The 22,475-nt window shown below is 34.3% G+C and overlaps 2 protein-coding genes across 4 annotated transcripts in view; both read left to right on the forward strand.

Annotated features, from left to right (window-relative positions):
• Nucleotides 1-22,475, forward strand: part of LOC106121342 (uncharacterized) — a 65,070-nt gene that overhangs the window by 34,951 nt on the left and 7,644 nt on the right. For 2 of the 3 annotated variants that reach the window (XM_013316970.1, XM_013316971.1), the window contains exons 2-3: nt 8,142-8,211; nt 20,722-20,977. In XM_013316970.1, the coding sequence (XP_013172424.1) occupies nt 20,825-20,977 (153 nt within the window). In that variant the 5' untranslated portion in view covers nt 8,142-8,211; nt 20,722-20,824. The remainder of the gene's footprint in view (nt 1-8,141; nt 8,212-20,721; nt 20,978-22,475) is intronic. The other variant, XM_013316972.1, reaches the window with a different exon arrangement.
• On the forward strand, nt 10,472-11,897 carry LOC106121343 (uncharacterized). Its single transcript, XM_013316973.1, has 2 exons — nt 10,472-10,635; nt 11,063-11,897. The coding sequence occupies exons 1-2, from the start codon at nt 10,503-10,505 to the stop codon at nt 11,641-11,643; spliced, it is 714 nt and encodes a 237-aa protein (XP_013172427.1). The 5' UTR covers nt 10,472-10,502; the 3' UTR covers nt 11,644-11,897.

The following is a 22,475-nucleotide window of genomic DNA, read 5'->3' on the forward strand; positions in this document are numbered from 1 at the left end:
TAAACGTTAGTTCTTGTTAAAACTCGAGTTAATAAATCAAGATAATAGATTCAAAGATTTAATGCAAACACGCATTGAAACATGGCATTTGATTGCCATCATAGAAATAACGACACGTAATAATGTCCGACATCCGGTTTCAAAACTCTAATTAAAGCTGTAGACCAATTAATGTTACGAATATAGGAAATACCATTTAAATTTGAGTAACGGTGTAACGTGTTGGCTGAAGTATGTTTGTAATTCATAGATCGATTTCTACAAAAAAATTCAATATGTTTATGTTGTCTTATCATCTTTCTCATATTCCTATACAACTTGTTGTCCGCGACTCCGTCCGCGCGGAATTAAATAAACCTTAATTAGTAGCCTATGTGCTCTTACAGACAGCGTTCTACATATATGCAAAATTTCCGCAAGTTCCGCTGAGCCATTATGTATGTACCTTGTAACATACATCCATTCATCAATCAAAACATTCGCATTTATAATATTAGTAAGATAAAACTCTCTCCTTTCATATACACTGCACTACACACTGATTATAAATGTTTTTATACAAGTGTTCCAACAATAGAAACCCAAGAATACAAATCGAAAGGTCTACTAAAAAAATTAAATGTTTTCACATCTTATCTCATGAAGTTTTGAATAGAAAATTATTTGTTTGTACGATTAAATTATTCTTCAGTGATTAAACTATAAAATGTATCCCCTCCCCTATACCCTAAACCCAAAACAGGGGGTACGTAAACGTGCCACGTACGTAAACGTAAAAATGTTTGGGAACATCTGCTATAAATCAACAAATAAATGCTTTAACTATTAAATAAATGAATAGGAATCGATAATCATAATTAAAATCGATGTTACTCGATCTTTAATAACGATTACTTTCACCTTATTAAATTTTTATAACGTCAATATCTCATAGCAATAGAAATTCCTACCACCCGCTGCTTTTCTCGCCTCATGTAAGAAAAAAATTCGAATCCTAAAGTATCAGATTAAGATAAATAAAAATTCAAAAACAAAGATTTTCACTAATTTTATTAGTAAAAAAAAAAGGATAAATGTTAAATTAAATGAGACAAATGAGACAAGCTGAGACAAGCCGAAGACAGGACGGCGTGGAGGCAGCTGGTCGACACGGCCGTTGAAGCGTACCAGGACAAGCACGACCTTCAGTAATGAAGAATACGAAGAAGAAGTTAAATTAAATAAGGCTCTTTTAGTGTTCTTATACTAAAATCTAGATAATTTTATGTTTTTGTCAAGAAGAGAAATTAATTATTTGAACACTTATTGATTATTGAAGAACAAATAACACGTTAAAACATATAATCTATATATTATCGTCGTATATAGACACTGTCTCTTAGATAAGAAGTCTGTACTAACATCCTAAGATATGACCTAGATGTTGTTGAGATAAGCTAGCGGCAACTAGCCCTACATATCTTAAATCTAGTCTAAGTATTACCTAGGAACACTGTTCCAATCCTAAAAGACTTACATTATCTTTTATTTATACCATCTTGTTAGTGATCGTGGTTGTATCACAAACAAGAATGGAACATGTTGGTAACAACAATGTTTTACATTTTAATTAAAACTAGCTTTTTCCCGCGACTTTCCGCAGAAAAAAAAAATTCATGTGCTACTCGAGACAATGTTCTATAACTGTGCCAAACTTCATTTAAATCAAAAATCTGCCACGGGAATCCTTACATTTTTGGGAATTATAGGTTGCCTATATGTTCTTCAAGACTGTGTTCTACATCGATAAGATATTTATTAAAGATCCGTTTTGCCGTTCCGGCGACATACCTGACAACAAACATCCATCCACCTAAATTTTCATAATTGAAATATCAGTAAAATTACTTATTAAAATTACTTATAGTAGGTACTTAAGTATGTAAAATATTACAATACTATATAACAATATAATTTAAATTTATTTACATTAAAATTAATCTTTATATTATAAAAATGCAGTAGGTCTCTTTCTATTATGACTTCATATAACCAAAACGACCTTCATCAACCTTGAACGATATTTAAGAAAGTGATTTCATTTGTTTCTTATATATCGCCAAAATACTATAATAATTTTACTCATGAATATTTTATAAAACATATAACTCGGCCGTGAGATTTATTTTATCTCACCTATCATTTATGCCTCAATTTCATAACAAAGAATAAAAAAGTCATCCTGTATCTTCAATATAATAATCCAACCATTGATTCGAACCATAATGAATAAACTAATAAAACATTATTAATAGTTAATTGAATGATTTCAAATAAAAAAAAACACCTATCGATCCTTACTAAGCAATTTCATCGATAATTACAACGAACAAAAGATATGTAACAACACTATATCTACAAAGGCAGAGCGGAGTAGAGATGTGCCGACAAACAAAAGATCGATATCGACGTGCGGGTGGTTTTAATTTGTAAATACATTATTTTTAATGGAAACGTCAGTGTAGCAGCCAGTCACGCGTTCCTTGCATTTACATTCCTTTGTAAAGGTGTAATGAAGGCCTTTGATCATTTTCTACTAAAGAAACTATTGAAAACAAAAAGACGAGTGTTAATACTGAATCGTGTAAGACAAATTTAGACGTAATTTATATAGAGCTTTATCAGGTGTTTGTTTAATGTTTTAATTAGTTTTTTCTATAATATATTAACGAATTATTTTTATATCAGGTGTTAAGTTTAATGGTTCATCATATTACTAATATTATAAATGCGAATGTTTAGATGTATGGTTCGATGGATTGATAGATAGATGTTTGTTAGAAGGCCTCGTAATCTCGCTGAATTTTGACAATGTAGAACATTGTCTTAAAGAACACATATGCTACTAATTAAGTTTTTTTTTAATTCCGTACACACGGAGTCGCAGGCGTCAACGAGTCACAGTAAACAAATCCTATATGAAGTTACGAAACAACTTTAAAACTATAATAATCATAATTTATTCCATCACACACGTCTCCAGACCTACCTCAACATATATTCACTTGAACGGTTACTTTCTACTCTCTCCAAAACCTACACCTGAAAAGAGACTTTAAGCTAATCTAATATGGTTCAAATTAGAGTGCATGAGTCATTAATCTTGCAATCTTTATTGATGGTGCAGACAAAGTCCCCGATCTGCTGCAGTTCTTGGCTATTAAGCGGTCACTGGATATTTATTCCTAAGGGAAGACCATTGATTTGTTAGATTAGATTACGTTTGACATTAAAATATACTTATTGGCTATTTGCAAACCTCGAACATTTAGCGTGGCTGTGAAGTACAAATAAATTTCAGTAATTACTATCTAAACTGATTATTGGAATAGAAAATTTACACCCATTCCTGTGTAAGTACCTTATAGAATTTAAATTAAGTGAGTTTTACCTTTTAATATTAGGCAACTAGTTGTCACCCGCGACACCTTCTGCTCGGAATTAAAAAGAAGTAAATAGTAGCCTATGACTTCGAATAGACTATGTTCTACATCTATGTCAAACATCGAGATCCATTGAACACCTCTTGTGTTACCTTGTAATATCCATCCATCTAAATATTCGCATTTATAGTATTAGTAAGATTAATCACGCCTTAACAATAACCGATTAGAACTATTAAAAACTCGGTAAACGAGAACATGTAGTTGTTTCGAGTGTTGGTGATACCGCTGGATACCAGTTACTATTTTAACAATATTCACAAGGATTTTAAACATTGTAATTTACCTGATAGAAAATCATAATCGATATCCGTGTCCTGGTTTATATCGCACTATCAATAAAGTGTAATTGCGCAATATAGTTAATGTAAGCTGTGAACGAGATGAAGCGGAATCTATTGGACCAGTGCGGTTCCCACGGAATACGGCCTTGCGTTGAACTTGCGGTACAATGTGTAAGATATCGCGGTTTTTTAAAGCGGAAATTTTAATTTATTGAAATTCCACTGTCAAATATATGTCAAGTCTCTGTCCTAATTTAAAAAAAAAAAACTTTATGAGTAGCCTATGTGTTCTTCCAGACTATGTTCTACATCTGTGCAAAATTTCATCAAGATCTATTGAGCCGTTCCGGAGATACCTTCAAACAAACATCCATCCATCCATCCACGTTTTTTGACTGTCCGCTTGGCGTGGAATGCCCCTATAATAAGGTTCCCCTATGATAATCTACATCGTATAGGCAAACATAGACGTCCCGATGAGATTGTTTGACTTATGCCCACCGAGTCAGACATCCTTGTCGGTCTATAACTGTTGTCATTTGACATTTCTAGCATCCCATTCTTGCTTATTTTGTCATTCATTTTCCCTCTCTTTTTAGTGTTTTGACTTGGTAACACAAGCGCGCCATTCGCGTCAAAGAATTCTAAATAAAAGTACCTACGTACTTAGACCACAAATTTTATTACCTCTAATCGAATAAGCAATTATATTAGTAAATTATCAATATTAAATTAAACCAGGTGATTTAGTATAAGAATACAAAGACTCAATGATTTAATTGTTCATAATTTTTTACTGCATACTGTTGATGTTATCAGACTAGTATGATGTCCATTAATTACTTCCTTATTGTATAGTTTGCCAAATGCCAATACAAATAATTGGCATATATGGACTATATTTTGACGTTGAACACACATATAAATCGGTTTTCGATTTACTGATATTTAACTTTAAATGCATCCAAGGTCTATACCTTTTAAGCGTTTATTATATATAAGCTGTTGCCCGCGACTTCGTAGTACGAAATTAAAAAACAACATAATTAGTAGCCGATATATTTATCCAGGGTATGTTCTATATATGCCTAATTTTATCGAGATCTGTTCAAACCATCCATCAAAACTTTCGCATTTATAATATTAGTAAAATTTATGGAAATAATATCGTACTCTTGTTGTTTCCATTGTTAAAAAAACACTTCTATAAAAACATATTTACATCCCACTCATTCTCTTAAAAATAATAGCGATAAGACTATACTTTTTAGGTGTTTTTCAGCAATGGAAACCTACGGCTAGAGTCATGATTTAATTCACTAGTTAATTTAAAATAGCCAATAAGTATGATTAGTTACGACAATAAAACCTATCACATTAATATTAATGGCAACGTCATTTGTTTTACAATTTTATCAGAAACAAAATTTGTATCCGCCATCTTGTTCCATTCCTAATTTAAAATTCGTAACGTATCATATTTCCTTAATAAAGAATAAACAAATTATTTTATTGATATATCATCTATATAAAATATTAGTTGCGATTGGCAACATTGATATTTCTCGGAAATATTGTATGTTTAAATACAATTAACAATGAACTCTATTGCAATGAAAATAAGAACATATTTACTTTTTTAACTGAATATTTATTTATGAGTAGATTTATAAGAACGCAACTAGTATGTCTGATGTTTTTGCAAGGATTATTGTAGCATTTTTATTTCCTTGTTCATATTATATTTATGTCAGTATACCACCGATGAGTTATATCTAACCAACAACAATTTAATTATTAATTCAACTACGTGTTCTTCTAGACTATGTTCTACATCTATGCCAACTTTCAGCGAGATCCGTTCAGCCGTCATCTTCAAACAAACATCTATCCATCCATCCATTCATCTTAATATTCGCATTTATTATATTAGTAAGATAGAAAGATAAAGACTTGTCAACATCGTCGTCCGAAATAATTGGTAGCGGATTCGGTTCCGACCCAATTCCGTGGCGTTGCGGGCCCCGATCCGCGGGCGGTTTATCTTAGCACCGTTATTTCGTCTACACCTAACAGCTACAGACTACGCTCCGTTTAACTCCGTTGTCTTCGCAGGTGGTTAAGCCCTTGCGATTTGAGGGCATTGCACTAAAATACTTCTATTGCTGTTATAAGATCGGATAAAACTTATAGATTTACGTCTTTTCAAACTAAATTTAACGAATAAAATCCTCGTCCGAACATACAAACTACATATTTTTAGGATAAGTAATTTAATATGTTCTTAATTATAATATCACCTACTTATTATGCTGTTAAAAATTAAACTATGAGAGACAATTTATTATGTTAGACATCTTAAATCTCTCTTCTCATCTTCTTGTGTCAGTCATTTGTTTTGAAAGCCCGCAAACTATTTTGATGCTTATTTCTAGTATAATGTATTCATTTTATTCTTCAATTAACGAAGTGAAAATGTCTAGTAGAAGCTATTTCTCTATACCATGAAAACGTTGACATCCAGACAGCGACAGGGTGCGATACATGGCCACCAATTAAACTTAGACACGCCCGTACCTCTAATGACTTATTTGGACACAAGGTATTCCGATACAAAGCGTAGGCTGGAGACATTGGATCAACTAATTAGAATGGCATCCCAATAAGGAAAATACAGACATTTCAGTGATTTTACAAAGATTTTACTTGAAAAAACATATTCTTTAAAACAAGGTTTGATTTAAAAAGTTACGCTTAAAATTGTAGGAGACAAATTATCGCACACAATTGCTACACAATATTTTTTTACAACTATAATTATAAAACATACAGAATCCTCAGATTGACTCTAAAATATAGATCAATTTGACCGACTTTAAACATCATTAGATCATTCGCAACTCATTTCTCAAGTTGCAAGCTGTTACTTTATAAACATTGAACCAAGAGTAATCGAATCTAGGAGCTGTAACTATCTGGCACACCCACCGCTGAGTCACGAGGGAGCTGTTATATCACTTCAAATGACCACCTGCGATGAACATCTCTACTCAGACAAATAAATTAAATTAATTTGTTACTATAGAGATGTCAAATCAATTATCGATATATTTTAATTTACATAAATACATATACTGTTTATACATAACCAGACTTGTAATATTTTGTATTCAGCATTTAGTGTTATAGGCATCGTAATTACTCTTAAACGAGGTTCAGACTAAGCGCCATCTGCGCTCGGCCACCTCAAGCCCGGCGAAGCTGTAAATGCCTCCTCAAGGCAAACAGTGACTACTCAGTCACAAAAAAAGAAGGCATCGTAATTTAAATCGTTATCAGTGTGAAAATTCAATAAAAATGTCAATCATTTGTTAGTTATCAAAGTTTCATTTTTCAACCATATAACCTCTAAATATTCAACATAATACTATAAATATCTCTTATAGAACACATACCATTATTTAGATTATAGCCTAACTCGAATTATCATAAAATGTATTCGTGTACTGTCAATAAAACAGGACATAAAGCTATCAACAACTTGATATATGACATCTATCGAGTCTGATTAACAGCATTGCATTCGATAAATTCTAACGGACATCACTACAACTGGAACAGTTAATCCGGAAGATAACAAACAATCTAAACTATCGATATGCTTTTATCTAGAACAGTGATTTAAGTGATCCAGGTAGACCCCCTGGGGTCCACAGAAGATCCTTAGTGGGTGTACAATGAAGAGAAATAGAGTTAAAAATTCATACGTTGTAAAAGAAAAAACCATTTTTCGACACTTGTTTTTTTAAAGAGTACAACGATTATCTTCAATCTAGAGAATATCGATAACCCTTGACAACACTACGTTTAAAAACAAAGAGTAGATACCGTTGCTCCTGGCCATCATAAAACAACCCTCTGACTGTGTTGCCAGTCGATAATTATATTTCGTGCCATTACTAACGATGGGCTAGTATCTATTTAAGATTACTGCCGGCATTACAAAGAAATATTAAACTTGGAGTTTATATCGAAATAGATAAATTGTTTAAATGTGCGAGAGAAAATATTTTGAGTCGTATAATAGGAAAGTAATCGTAATAAATAAGAAATATTGTAAAATTATAAATATTACTATAGACAATCTGACGGTTTATGATTACGTGTTTTCAAAAGCTGTATTTAAAATATTAACGTAAATACATTTTTACCAATAATGAGTACCATAATTTAGTGTTCGGAGAGAACCTTAATTCCTCTACGCTTTCATCTTATTCTATTAAAGTTGTTGAAGGTAATGACAAGTATAATGTAAGTTAATTACCGTTTAGTCCACTTTTAAGTTGCCATGTAACATGTAAGTATTTCTTTACAGATAAACACTGCAGAATAGATCGCAGTTCAGTTCAACAACTTAGAGACGACCTACATACATTGGAAATTTGGTGAGCTTTATTTATTATATTTGTAAATAAATGAATAAATGATTAGCGTTAAAGAATCAGAAGAAAAACGAAGGTCTGTAGTTTATGCTAAAGTAGTAAAAAGTGACCACTAAAATATTATACAAGTGTGGTATAGCCTTTTTTAACTTTAAAACTAGACACAAGTTACAATGTGGGGTAGATTTATATCATACTTTCTCATTTCTCCTTTTGAGCTTCTTAAAACTCGAGTGGTTATTCATATTAGGAACTTTTAAAGGTCACCCGTCATGTTATGATGAAAAATCGACAGAAGCGTTCACTGTGCGTGCTACCTAAGTTAGACGGAATCGAGTGTTGATAAGTATCGTGCAATCATCACTAACTGCGGAGCACACCTGCTCCGAGCTACAGTTAGTCTAGCAGAGTTCTAACGTTTCCAACACTTCTCAACTAAGGGTCTATTACGAATATTTGCGGGAAAGTTACGAGAACGTATTCGAAAAAGTTTGTGTCACATTTGTTGTACTTTATGCCCGGTAGGGGCGCCGCACAAATTATGTTGATGATGTAACGCTCACAATTATTCGTGACAAGCCCTGTGTTATGCTGCTATGTCATTTTAAGGTTGTTTTCACTCCCCATTATGTAAATAAATTAAAATCAGTGATAAAGATTAAAGAAAATCGTAGTTTTCACAATATGACACTCTCTTAGTTTCTTTTTTTACGTAACCAAATGTTTCGACAAATTATTTTATAGCTCTTATTTAAACGAATTCCAGCATTTGCTGTTCAAATCGAATTATAAATAGATCATTGCAATTGCGCAGATTACCGCAAAATATCGATAGATTTAATGGTTGTTGGGAAGTAATAGCATCAGTTCGGGCAGAGGGCAATGTCGATAAATCTGCGCGTTGCCGGCACATGCCTAGATCGACGATAGTGCTAACAGGTACGATCGCATACCTCTGCCATTGCACGCTCGTTAGCCGGCCTGTAAGGTCGCACGGCCACTTTGTCGGACGGCCTTCACTAATAAATTACTATCATGTAATAGATACACAAATATAAATTATAAAAATAGCCTCATAAAAAGATATTCGTTTGACTTTCGTTGGCATTTAGTCATATTGTATGTGCTTAAATTTAAAACAGATATTGGTAGGGCTCATCCTAGCGTTGTTTATACAAAACGTAATTACGAAGATAAGAAAAAGCTCCACAGAATGGAATACGATTTATAGATGGATAAGATCAATTTAAAATCTCAAGATGAAACAAATACTAAGGCCATTTGCAACAGTTTTGATAAAGGACCATTATTCGGGTTTAAAGGCGTGCCGTTCGCAAAGTTTTACGGCATTGTAAATTGTTTGATATTGCTGCTATTGTCCGACGCGAGGGCGCCTTAACTTGTCACTCTTGACATTTATAGGCTTAGATAAGCTTACCAGGTCCGTTCCAGTCAGAATTCAAAAAGCCAGATGCGAAGTATTGCTACTGCATCTACCTTCAGAATGGTATTTAAGAGTTTAAACGACTTTGTACGAATAAGATCATATTAATGCATCAAATTGCATTGGTTCACTGCACTACCAAAACTATATAGAAGAGTCGTGCAGAATTTCCGTGCTGTATCCGATGAGTGTTGTGACAGAGGCAGAAAAAAAATGACAACCAATTGATAAACAACAGCTTTGGCGCAATGTTTTTTTTTGTAGATTCCTAGAACACTTTATAGTTCTTGTATTCTTGAGCCTTATATCCTTGCTAAAGGTCAGTTGGTCTATAAAAATGGATTTCTTTGAATTGGTAAAGCTAAACTTCTAGAGTCGGCATCGGACGCATCAGACGTATCGCAACAAACAGATTTTAATGTATTTAGTAAAACTTACACAAGTGTGTTCGTATTTGAAATTTGTACCTATTTTAACTAAGAACCCGCATAGAGTTATGATTTGCGTTTTGAGCTGCAAGCAGAACGGACAACGGACAGTATGAAGTGTAAAGCGCGCGGTCTGGTATAATAGGCCGCGAGTGTTTGATTGGGCCTCTGCGACTCACCGGCTGGCTCGCGGCTCGTCGCCTCGGCTCGCATAGTTTGTCTCGCTCTGAACGGACTGCCGAGCGTTGTTCGTACGATTCCGACGGTAATGAGCAAGAGGCAACTACGATGCGTGCCGAGCGGATGACGTCATACGAAATGCCGATCAATGAACCCACCCCGCGCGCTCGCTCCGCGTCGCGTTCGCGTCAGCCGTCCGCCATTTGCATTTTGACGTTCGTTCATCACGTTGTTTTAACAGTATGGACGCGACACAACTTATAGCTATTGTGCAAGGATATGAAGAATTGTATAATTTTAATCATCCTGATTATTCGAACCACCAAAGAAGGGATATTATCTGGGACGAAATCGGAAAGAGATTAAAACAAAAAGGTAAGCGTATATTTTTAACTTGTCACACTCGTCTACCTGCTCGAACGCGCCCGAGTTAAAGTAACTTTCGGAGCTATCCCGGACTGCTGAAGCAGCTGTGCGTGAGTATACCAATAATTCGTAGATTTTGCAATCCTGCCATTTCCGCAATAGAAGTGGTCAAATTATTTTATGTCCAGTGACATGTGTTATTTCTTTAAAGTGCAAATAGCATGCAACGATTACAATAGTTATCATTGATTTCTGAAATCAAATTCTCTTTATAAAAGATATTGTCATCTGTATCACTATCCTTAACCTTTTATAGGATATGAATAATGACTTCACATTTTGAATACAAATTTACTCGCACTGTACATTTGCCGATTTTGATGACGTCAGTGAAAAAGTTGCCAGTGACTTAGTACTTTAAAAAAAATTGTTACAGGCAACGTATGTAAGGAGCGATGGACTAGAATCAGAGACAACTATAGAAAGGCTTTGAATTTACGCAAGACAAAAAGCGGACAAGCAGCATCGAAAATAAAACCACCTAAATTCTCACAAGAACTTGCCTTCTTAGCCCCATATGTTAACGATGATGAAGAACAACAAACAGATCTATCACCAATATATGTTAATAATAACGACGAATCACAGTTTGAAGCACAGTCTGATTCAAATAGTATACATCACAATGAATTAACTGATACACCAAATCCACTTATCATAGAATCTGCAACGTCATCGAGAATTCTAGATAGGAATTCTAGCTGTGTTCCATCACAAGAATTACATACACCAGAAGTTCTACAAGATTACTTAGCAAGAGCTGAACAAAATAGAAACGAGAATGATCCTTTGCTTCATTTTTTCATCAGTATGGCAAAAACAGTAAAAACTTTCCCTTTACAAGATCAAATTCAAATTAAAGCTCAATTATTTGAAATTGTTAACAGCGTGGAAATGAGACTTGCAACGACTCCTATTGAAACTGATACTAAATCCTATGGGGTCTGGTTCAAATGAGAACCAGCAGCGGAGCAAGAGCTGAATTTGAACGAATTATCTTTCGTGTAGTCATCATGTGGCGAACAACCATTTTTTACTTTAATTTATATTTCTTTCATAAATGATTGTTAAAATTACGTCAATCTGTCTGTGTCTTTGTGTACGCGAATCTCAGAAACAACTTAACCTATTCAGGTATAGTTTTCACTGATGTATTACATAATTAGAATTAGCTGTCGCCCGCGACTCTGTCCGCACGGAATTAAAAAAAGTAGCCCATGTGGTCTTCCAGTCTATGTTCTATATATGTGCTAAATTTCATCAAGATCCGTTAAGCCGTTCTGGAGATATCTTCAAACAAACATTCATCTATCCATATAAACATTCGCATTTATATTAGTAAGATTGTTGTAATCGTCAACTAAACTTCTCTTCAGTATATCTAAAGCTGTTCATAGAAAAGGTATCAATTAAAACTTGGACCTCCTTCAAGATTATATCACGTGGCTTGTCAATACAGAAACCTTTTAGAATATTCAAATAGTAAATACAATTGAGTACGTGCAGACAGATACAGAAATTAGATTACGAAAAAGCCACCATAGAACTGACAGGGCGCGGCCGCAGCTCCACAATTACAAAATGGTCATGAACTTTATGTTCTATGAATTCCTGGTACATTGCTGCACGAGTTTTCAACAATTTACAATAATCATTACTTTCTACGACACAAGGACAGAAACGTATTTTGTCGCAATTTTTTCGTAGAGAATGAGAAGGATGGCAATATGTTACTATGCATGTGCTTCTGCAGTGGAAACCCAGTTGTAAAGGCAAGATACAATCGTTATAAGGGATAATGGTTTTCAGAAGTGTCTTATTTACAATTAACTTTCTCCTAACACATAGCCGGTAGCTGTATTTATAAAAAGCCGCTAGTCCTCGTGACGGCCTCGGGAAGATTTGTACCTTGTTACATTGTTAATACGCATCGACAATTACCTTTGTATAAATAACAAATAAAAGCTAAATCTTGTTTGTGGTTTTTGTATAAAGACATACCATGTCCAAATATTTTTAGGGTTTTTACATCTTTAATATGTACAGTCAGGGTCCTTTGCAGTGTACCGTTTATAGAAATTGCCTCGTTCTTTGTGAAGGAACATACTCCGCCAGAGACAAAACCAATAAGGTAGCAATGTGTTGCGCAAATGGTTTTAAAGTGGAATACCGTGTGATGCACCAACTGTTGCAAGAAAACTAAGCAATAATTCGTAGAAAACTGGTGGAGAAAATTCAATTGCCTTTTAGTTTTACGGTCAAACACTTTAATTGTTATTTCTTAACACAATACATGCAATAATTCCCAACAATTATCAGTTCATGCATTGAAATCATTCACAATTTCGATATTATTCATACGCCTTGATAACCAGAATATAAAAGACTGTAAACCTTTTGATTGTTCATATCATCATAGTTCCACCTTTTTTGGTTATGTAACAATTTTTAAAATGCTGTTGTTGTTACTTTTGCTTTGGATTTTGAACTTTATCACTTTTCTGTTAGAGTCGTGTTTTGTTTTATTACTTAGTCTTTTCGATTTTGAACTCTGTTCTTTTGCGATAGTGTCTTGTTTTGTTTCATTTGTTAGTACAACTATTATGGTTTGTAGAAGAATGTGCAGCCAAGGTCAGAGAATCTGCAGATAGCCGTAGCGTGCGTAACTAATCGGCCGGTGTCGATGTCGCAACTAATTGTTTCGTTGTAACAATGACTTTGAGTGCTTTTGTTTTTGTTGGATACAAATAGATATGGAAATCGCAAGTTACTTGAGACTGGGGCTTCATGGGATCTTAAGAAGCAAAAATCAATACAATTAACCACTTAATCTCTAACCATCTTTACGGAGGCATATCAATACTGTGCACTTATTACCTTAGTCCAGCTTTTCACTAAATTTAGAAAATGTTCGATGAAAAACATAATAACAGGGCTTCTATTAACAATAGCAGGGTTAGACAAAGTGCATTCGCTTCGAAGCGAACTGACGCGCGACAATCACGTGACTTATCGAAAGTTATTGTCAGTTCTATACATTTTTGAAGTTCGTTATGGAATCGCTTCGTAGCGAATGCACTTTGTCTAACCCCATTGCTATACAAATTTCTTCGTTAAGATCTCGAAGACACGTGTTTGAGCGGCACAATAATAACACGGCATCGAGTTAACCGTTGCATCACCAGTGTTCTCCGGCCTACCGCGTCAAATTGCCACCCGCCAGGATATAATGTCTACCTACATTCCCCTGTTTCTCTCGGGCACGCAAACTATACTTACATACCAATTACAAGTTGCCAGAGGAAAGAATAAAACGTATACAAAGATTTCTATCGTATCAATTTATCTATTAGCCAGTTATCTTTACGGTATTCAATAGACTTACTGTAGTCTTTACTTGGTCCCCCTTAGTAAGTCTAAGGGTCATCCTAAGTAACCAACGTTAACCATGGCTTTCTGAGACCAACTCTGTTTAAAACATATACTTAACTCAAATTTATAATTAATTTTAATAATGTAGGGTAGGCATATATCATAAATTCAATATCTGGTTAACTCTTTAGCTGCAGGCAATTACAAAATATCGATTAATCGACCTCCCAAATAGAATTCGATTTTGTTAATCGATATTTAAATCTAATCGATTATGCGGCTTCTTCATTTTCTAATTAGAGATAAATAATATTCTATTTGTACGCCTTTCACCTTCCTGTTACGAATAATGAAAGGGCCATGCTACTATTTTGAACCCAATCGAAAAGCAACATTATGCAAAGGCCAAACGTAACAAGGTCCTAAACTTCAAAATACTACGCAACTTCATTACTAAACATGTAGACGCTGCTTTAAATGTTTTATAAAGATTTTAATAAATCAGTTTTATTCTAGATGTATATAAATAGCCTACGTGTTCTTTCATAATATGTTCTACATCTGTGCCAAATTTCATCAAGATCCGTTGAGACGTTCTGGAGATACCTTCTATTTTGTTAGAACGTATCTCCAGAACGGCTTGTCCATCTAAATTTTCGCATTTATAATACTAGTGACATTGGTCTTACTACAATTATTCTCACGATTCGAAGTTTCAAATTCGAAGAAATAACCATCACTGCCGCTTTCAAAATCAAACATAAAAAAACTTTAACTGGGAATTCAAGACCAGCGGCACAACAAAGTCTAACTACGTTAACATAATAATGTATCTTAACACGTTTGGGAACAAGAAAAAAGTGCATTAATTCTTTGTAAGGTAACACGATGATTAGAGGTCGGTTCGAGCTACGTTCGGTTAATTATAGATTGACGGCTCTTTGATTGCCTCTCACGGACTGCACGAAATGGGCTACCGAATTTATGATGAACTTTGTAATGTAGACGCTTCTGAGATAACAAATATAGTCACGTTAGTAAATGCGCAATGGAAAATCCTATTTACGCTTAAGTTTTGCCTAGAAGTAGCGATAATCATCATTGTAGCATTCGTTGTGCTATATTTGGCTCGTTCACGTACCGACACGTGTTGCCGGCTCAAAGGTCTGACATCGACTGACGTCCCCTCTCTCCGGCATGTACATATGGCGTGTACGCTCGAGACAAACAACACTACGTTTATGCATACACTACAATCATCATCTGCTCACTATATGTCCCCACTGAGGAATTCGGAGCTTACCCTAAGTAAAGGGTGACTAGACCATAGTCAACCATGCTGGTCTAGTGCATCTTGGTTGACTTCACACATATCTTTGAAATTTCTTCGCGGATATGTGCAAGTTTGCACGGTGTTTTTCTTCAAGGTAAGAACGTCGGATAATATACATCTATAAATCGGAAAACACATTGGTAGATTGCGGTATTCGAACCCAAGACTTGTAGCACATGAATATCATATGAAGCACTTATCGTGATAAATGGGGGAAATTGCGTTATAATTCCCTTAATATTTAGGTAAACAAACACAAGACAAAAAATGCTCGGTACGCCCTTTTTAACAATACAGGCAAAAAGGCAATACTGAAATTATTAATATTTCCTGTTTAATTCACGATTAACAATGGAAGCAGGAAGGTAATTCGCAGGAAGACGGTACCGTTAGTACAAATCGAGCGAAACCAAGCAGGAGTTTATGCAAATATACAAGTACTATACGTCGGAATTTCTAACGACCATTGTGGTACACGCAACTAATTCATATTGAATCAATAGCTTTGATTCTCGAAATGCGCACTTGGCCTATACATGGAAGATATTTGAATACAGGGGCAATTGTATTGCAATTAATTCTATGATTTATGGTCTATTGAAGTTGTTTGGGCTGTCTATGACTTAATATATTTTAAGATTATGTTTAGGCATAGTTTGTAGAGATAATATCTGATCCCCAAATATCTCTGACTGATCTTGAACTATGTTTGAGAATTGCGTTATCAACTAAAGAAACATACTTATAAAAAGCTATACGCACAGATAATATTTAAATTAAGATACCTTTAACTACTAATCATCGCTTCACGCGTTTCAAAATCTGAATTCGATGTTGCGTTACAAAAAAGTTAAAAGTTTAACGACGTAACAATGTAACATGGCTTCTGATCATGTAACAAATGTATTCAAACACCTTAATCTATTTTAGATTGATGATATTATATTTTGAATAAATTGATCCTTCGTATGAGTTGGAGATGGCTTAGTTTATTCCGTGTTTCCATTGGTCAAACACTTGTAGAAAAAAATGTTCTTTACAAATGTTACGCCAGTGAAAACCTACGTTTACATATTTGATGTTTTATACATAAACAAGCTGTTTGCCCGCGAATTCGTCCGCGCGGAATTAAAAAAAAACTTAATTAGTATCCTTTGTGTTTTCCATGATTATATTATACATCTGTGCCAAATTCCATCACCATCCATCCATAATATTAGTAAGATTTATTGAGAAATTCACATAAATTTTCAAATTATTAACCAAAAATCTTACGGATATACCGTACTTTGTTTATGACACTTATTTAATAAATATTATGTCAATAAAATTAAAAACACAGCTTTCAAGAACTATGTTACTAATATAATATTTGAGTACTAAACGCAAAATACGGTACTAAAGGAAGACAATGGATCGTTTAACAAATTCCTATCTAACCAGACCGGAGGAAACCGCAGGGAAATCGTTAATTATATACGTTTACAAAAGCAATTGTTCATTAACATCACAATAGCAACACGATACAAATTGATTAAATAAAAAAACAATAATATAACAAATATAATTTGACCAGCTGTTGCCCGCAGCTCCATCCGCGTGGAATTAAAAAAAACTTAATGATTAGCGTATGTTTTCGTGCAGAATTTCATCAAGATCCGTTGAGCCGTTCCCGAGATACCATCAAAGATCCATCCATACATCCAATTAAACATTCGCATTTATAATATTAGTAATATAGATAGTGATTTGAACCCACAACCACATAATGGATGTTCGTACACTTAACCATCTCACTGTTAGCGCTTTGATCTTACACAAGAAGAAAATTACAATTTAATCTTACTAATATTATAAATGTGAATGTCAACCAACCCGCACTTGGCTAGCGTGGTTGACTATGGCCTAATCACTCTTAACTTATTGACATATAGTGAGCTGATGATGATGATGAATGTTTAGATGGATGTTTATCTGAAGGTATCTCCAAAATGGTTTAACAGATCTCGATGAAAGACATAGATGTAGAACATAGTTTAGAAGAACACACAGGCTACTAATTGTCTTTAATACCGTGCGGACGAAGTCGCGGGCAACAGCTAGTTTAATATAAAATCGTGAGGAGAAACAATAGATGGTATTTGTAATATACCATGAATGGTGAGTTGTGCTTGAGACCTAGGCTTTGGACTCTAACGCCTAAACAATTGACCAACAACAGAATGCTTATTCCTTAAATGGGAAACGAAGCGAATACTATTCTGAGTCAATTGTGTTATTCAGATAAACATAAAAAAAGACTAAACTATATTGATATCCGACTTAAAAACCCATCTTAATTTCAAGCGTGTAACAAAATAGTCAAATAACTAGCTGTCGCCCGCATCTCGACGCGCGTAATAGGAACGCAATTATCCTTATGTATTTGTTCAGACAGTGGTGGCTCAGGGGTCAAGCACTTGACTTGCAATCTGCAGGTTCTGTGTTCGAATCCCGCCATGTAACAATGTGTTCTTACGATGAAGGAAAACATCGTGATGCGACCTGGACATACCTGAAGTAATTCAAAGATATGTGTGAAATCGACCAACCCGCACTTGGCCAGCGTGGTCGACGATGGCCTAATCACCCCTAAGTTAGGGTAGGCTGATGATGATGATTCTTTCCGAATATGTTTTACATCTGTGCCAAACTTCATCAATATCCATTGAGCCGTTTCAGAGATATATTCATTCATCTAGACCTCCATCGAAACTTTCTCATCTTTATAAATCTTATTCTTTTAAATGTTATAATAATTAAAAAAAAACAATTAAATTGACGTCATCCATTAGTATCATTGAAATGTGTTTAAACGAGTACAATAACACTAAACAACAGCTTCACAGCAAAATCAACATTTAGAATACGACTCTGTTGTTTACACTGAACTTGTTAACACAAATATGCAATTAAAATGGAAAGTCGTAAAGCAAACGGCACAAAGAATGTAAAATGGCCCGGAGAATAGGAATAGTTCCACTATAACAAACTAATATCGACTTTAAAGCGATGGTTTAAAGTCTTAAATACAATGCGATAGTGTAGATGTAATTTCGAGCACTAAAGTGCTAAAATATTCGAGAGTTGAACAATCAATTGCAAAATAGAATTAGGCAAAACTGTTGAACATAAGTCTAGGGTATGTATGTACATACTTGTACACATGTATTTTAAGATATTATTAGTTCGAATCCTTTGGCGCGAATGACGTGCTTTCGTTACACAGTGTCAGAAGAAATAGTGAGGGGACATAGACGTCAACATTTTTGTAAGGCTAGTGTTGGGTCAATACACTGCCACATTTTCGGATTTTCTTCCTAACAGTACATTGTTGTGACGTCTGACGCATTCCTTCCCTCTGTCTAAAATCATGTTATTTTTTTTAAATATCATAGAAATATTCCCCCTTTTCGATACGGTAATAGAAGATATTTTTTTACACACTTGAAATAAGATATATTGGAAACATTAATATTACAAGTGTTCGAGTTGTATTCGATATAATATCGATATACTTTGCGTCACTAATCGACTGGCAATCGACATGCTATTGTTTAATACGCAACGCAATTTTAGGTTCTAAATATAGTTTTGAAGAAAAAAGGAACTTATTTTAAAAGACATAAATACCATAATGGATTGTACAAAGTTCAAGGTTTTTTATAGTAACTTTGTAGTAAAAGTGACGTTCTCAAATATATAATCGATTTAAATTGAACATTGATAATGAATTAATTTACCCTATGAATTGTATGAAGATTTTATTAATGTCACACTAATACTTGATAATCTTACTTCTTACTAATATTATAAATGCGAATGTCTAGATGTCTATATGTTTGCTTCAAGATATCTCCAGAACAGCTGCATCGATCTTGCTGAAATTTAGCATAGATGTAGAACACAGTTTGGACGAACACATAGGAGTCGACAGCTAAATCTATAATATTTTCATCTCTTCGAAAAGGCACACGTGGGAATCTTAATTATACTATAGGAAAATTATTTACCCTGTACAGTTCTACACAAAAGGTGATTGGACCTGTGCAAATCACAGTTACACAGAAGTCAGTCAAATAGAGTAATTGTTATTCCATTAGCGTTCGTGCTCACAATGCGTGAAAGTGCATCTCCATACATGACTTGTAAATCCTTTTGTAAACAATATTATTTTACTGTACCTTACGCTCTTATAGATAAGGGCTATTTTACCTTTGTCATTCATTCTCTATAATTCCTTTAACAACCCGGAAGGACTTTCGCTGACTCAACACTTGTGTTTGTTTTTGTATTGAACAAGCACTGCTTTTTGTTGTTTGAAACAATTTATAAAGAGTTGCTATTCTTAACTTGTATTAGAAAATAACATGACTAAAACAAATTTTAGTCGAACTTTTGAAATATTTAAAAATCACTAATTTCTTTATTACTCAGAGTTAATACTAAAAATTAAAAAAAACTTAAGTAACCAACAAAAACGCATTTGAAATCTAATTGACCTTTACGACTAACTTTCTTTTTAATAAGACAATATATTTCCAAACCAAGCTCTAATACTTTTATCAGATCGACTTAAACAAATAGAATCAATTTAAGCAAGTACTCGTTTAAAAATCAATCAAAAGTCATAGATAAAAAAAACAATTAGCCGTTAACATTGTTGTTACCGACTGTACCACTTCACATAAAATCGACAATACGAGTTCCCACTATTGTTAAAAATAAAAGAAAACCCTGATGTGCCAGTCAAAGTTTTTATTCGATTCAATCACATTCTGACCCGAATCGGTTTAATTAAGGAATCGCAATCGATACGATGATTCGAATCAATTGGAATCGATACTCATGATAAATGGATCAGTGAAAGTACGCTTGTAAGATCACGATCAAGGATGATTCGAATGAAAATAAATTACTTTGATTCTGGGTCAGTAATGATTGACAATTGTAGGGGATAATTTTACTTAATATATTAAAATGAAAAATACGATGCCCTTTCTTCCGTAAACCATTCTAAAGTCTTTTGTTTCTGACAGGAAAAAAATTACGACGATAGCCAAAGTAAAAGACTAAGTTCTACTAAATAGTTGGTTGTTGGTTGGCCGTCAGCTCGGCGAACCCTTTCCTGTCCTGTGACAAGCGAAAAAATTGTTCAACGCTGGCAATATTGGTCCATTCTCGGATGTAAAAACTACCTTACAATGTTAATAATTTGTGTTCGCTATCTAACCACAACTTACTACAACATGATAAAAAAAGGTTAAACATTCTTAAATTCTTTGTTACAGATTCGATGCTGACACAGATAACATGATCAAGAAAATATGAAAATATAAAAAATGAAACGTTAATTGATAATTATCGTGAACATGGTTTAGTGGTAAATTCAAAATGGCGCATAAAGTGAAGAACAACCATTACGTGGCTACGCACAGGTCAGAAATGGACTCGCCATCATCTGGCGGATACCTACATAGAGGTTCGTCGAGAGATGAAAACGACAGCCACCGGGCACCCTCCGAGAGGACATTATCTGAATATACGGTAAGAAATCTTTTAAATAGTTAAATTTTGTAGTATTAACTCTACTAGCCGTGGGTTTCTGAGACCAAAAGCTCTTTATAAAAAAAAATCATCACCACTGTTACTATCTTTGACAAAAGAGTTTATCAGCTTTGCTTATCACCTTCTCAAAGGCCGGCAACGCATCTGCGGTTCCTCTGGTATTGCTGATGTCCATGGGCGTCGTTGAACACCTCGGTGTTCCCGCTGCTCGTTAGCCCCCTTCTGTTATAAAGAAAAAGAGTGAAAAAGAGTGCTATATGTTTTAATCGGTGATTGTACTCAGAAACCTACCGTAAGTTATTCATTTACTATTTTATAATATACGAGTGACTACATAACAAAGATTCCCAATCCGGTAATAATAACGAAGTAACAGCCCGAGCCGAGGCTCCTGAGGGAGCCCTCGAGTCTTGTTACTCTTAAACGAGGTTTAGGCTAAGCGCCATCTGCGCTCGGCCACCTCAAGCCCGGTGAAGCTGATGATGCCTCTTCAAGGTAGACAGTGACTAACTCAGTCACAAAAAAAGTTAAAAAAAGAATAAACGACGCATCCACCTGATTTTTATTGTCTTATTTAATATGATTATACAGGTGTCAGGGCTTTTTGGGTTCTTGTGCAGACTCCGTCCGCGTGGAATTAAAAGAGAAACTTAATTAGTAGCCTATGTGTTACCGACTATGGTCTACAACTATACCAAAATTATAGCGCACCACATCCATGCACACGTTCGGGGGATATCTTCAAACAAACATCCATCCATTTAAACATTCGCATTTGTAACATATTACATGAATTATCTTTCATTATCATATGTAGTGAATCTTTAATAATAAGCAAATAAACGCAAGGTCATTTTGACATAAATCAACGTGCAAAATGTACGCAATAAGATTTATTTCTAACACACAAACATATTTCAAAGCTCATAGTTCATTTGTAGAAAATGTAACATTCCATTTCATATTGATTGACGCCTGACTTTTATTGCGGAGTTAATTGATAGGCGGACAGCGGATATCATTTTATAATAATTGCAAGACAGATATTGTGCTAATTTTTCATTTAACAGCAAAAAGTACAAGCGATTTAATAATTCCCGCTAAATAAATATAAATGAAAATAATGAAAAGAACAAGGAAAAGGTTTATCTAAGTGCAAGTAAGATAAAACCCTTTACTTGTTTTTTTTCCTTTATAATGTCTGAGAGCTTGGAAAAGTCTTAACCCTCGTTTGCACCAGGCTACAGACACCTAGCCTTGCGGCTAGTATTTTAGTTGATTAGTGAGCAACTGTCTAGCCAACAGAGAATCGTATAATGGTGGTGATATTTTATGAAACAAACGAAATACAGTATTTGGTTAGCCATTTCATTACGCTATATAAATATGTTTCCTGTATTGCATGAAGAAAAATGTTTATTTCAGTCCTGTTGTCATATTTAGTTAGTATTATATCTTATAAATATTATTAGTAATA

This window comes from Papilio xuthus, unplaced genomic scaffold (genome assembly GCF_000836235.2).
Source record: "Papilio xuthus unplaced genomic scaffold, Pxut_1.1 DF826945.1, whole genome shotgun sequence".
In the NCBI taxonomy this organism is placed as follows: Eukaryota; Metazoa; Arthropoda; class Insecta; order Lepidoptera; family Papilionidae; genus Papilio; species Papilio xuthus.

Coding starts and splice junctions, on each gene's coding strand:
- LOC106121343 (XM_013316973.1), top strand. CDS start 10,503: ATGGACGCGACACAACTTATAGCTATTGTGCAAGGATATGAAGAATTG. Junction 10,636..11,062: donor AAAGAGATTAAAACAAAAAG/GTAAGCGTATAT, acceptor AAATTGTTACAG/GCAACGTATGTAAGGAGCGA.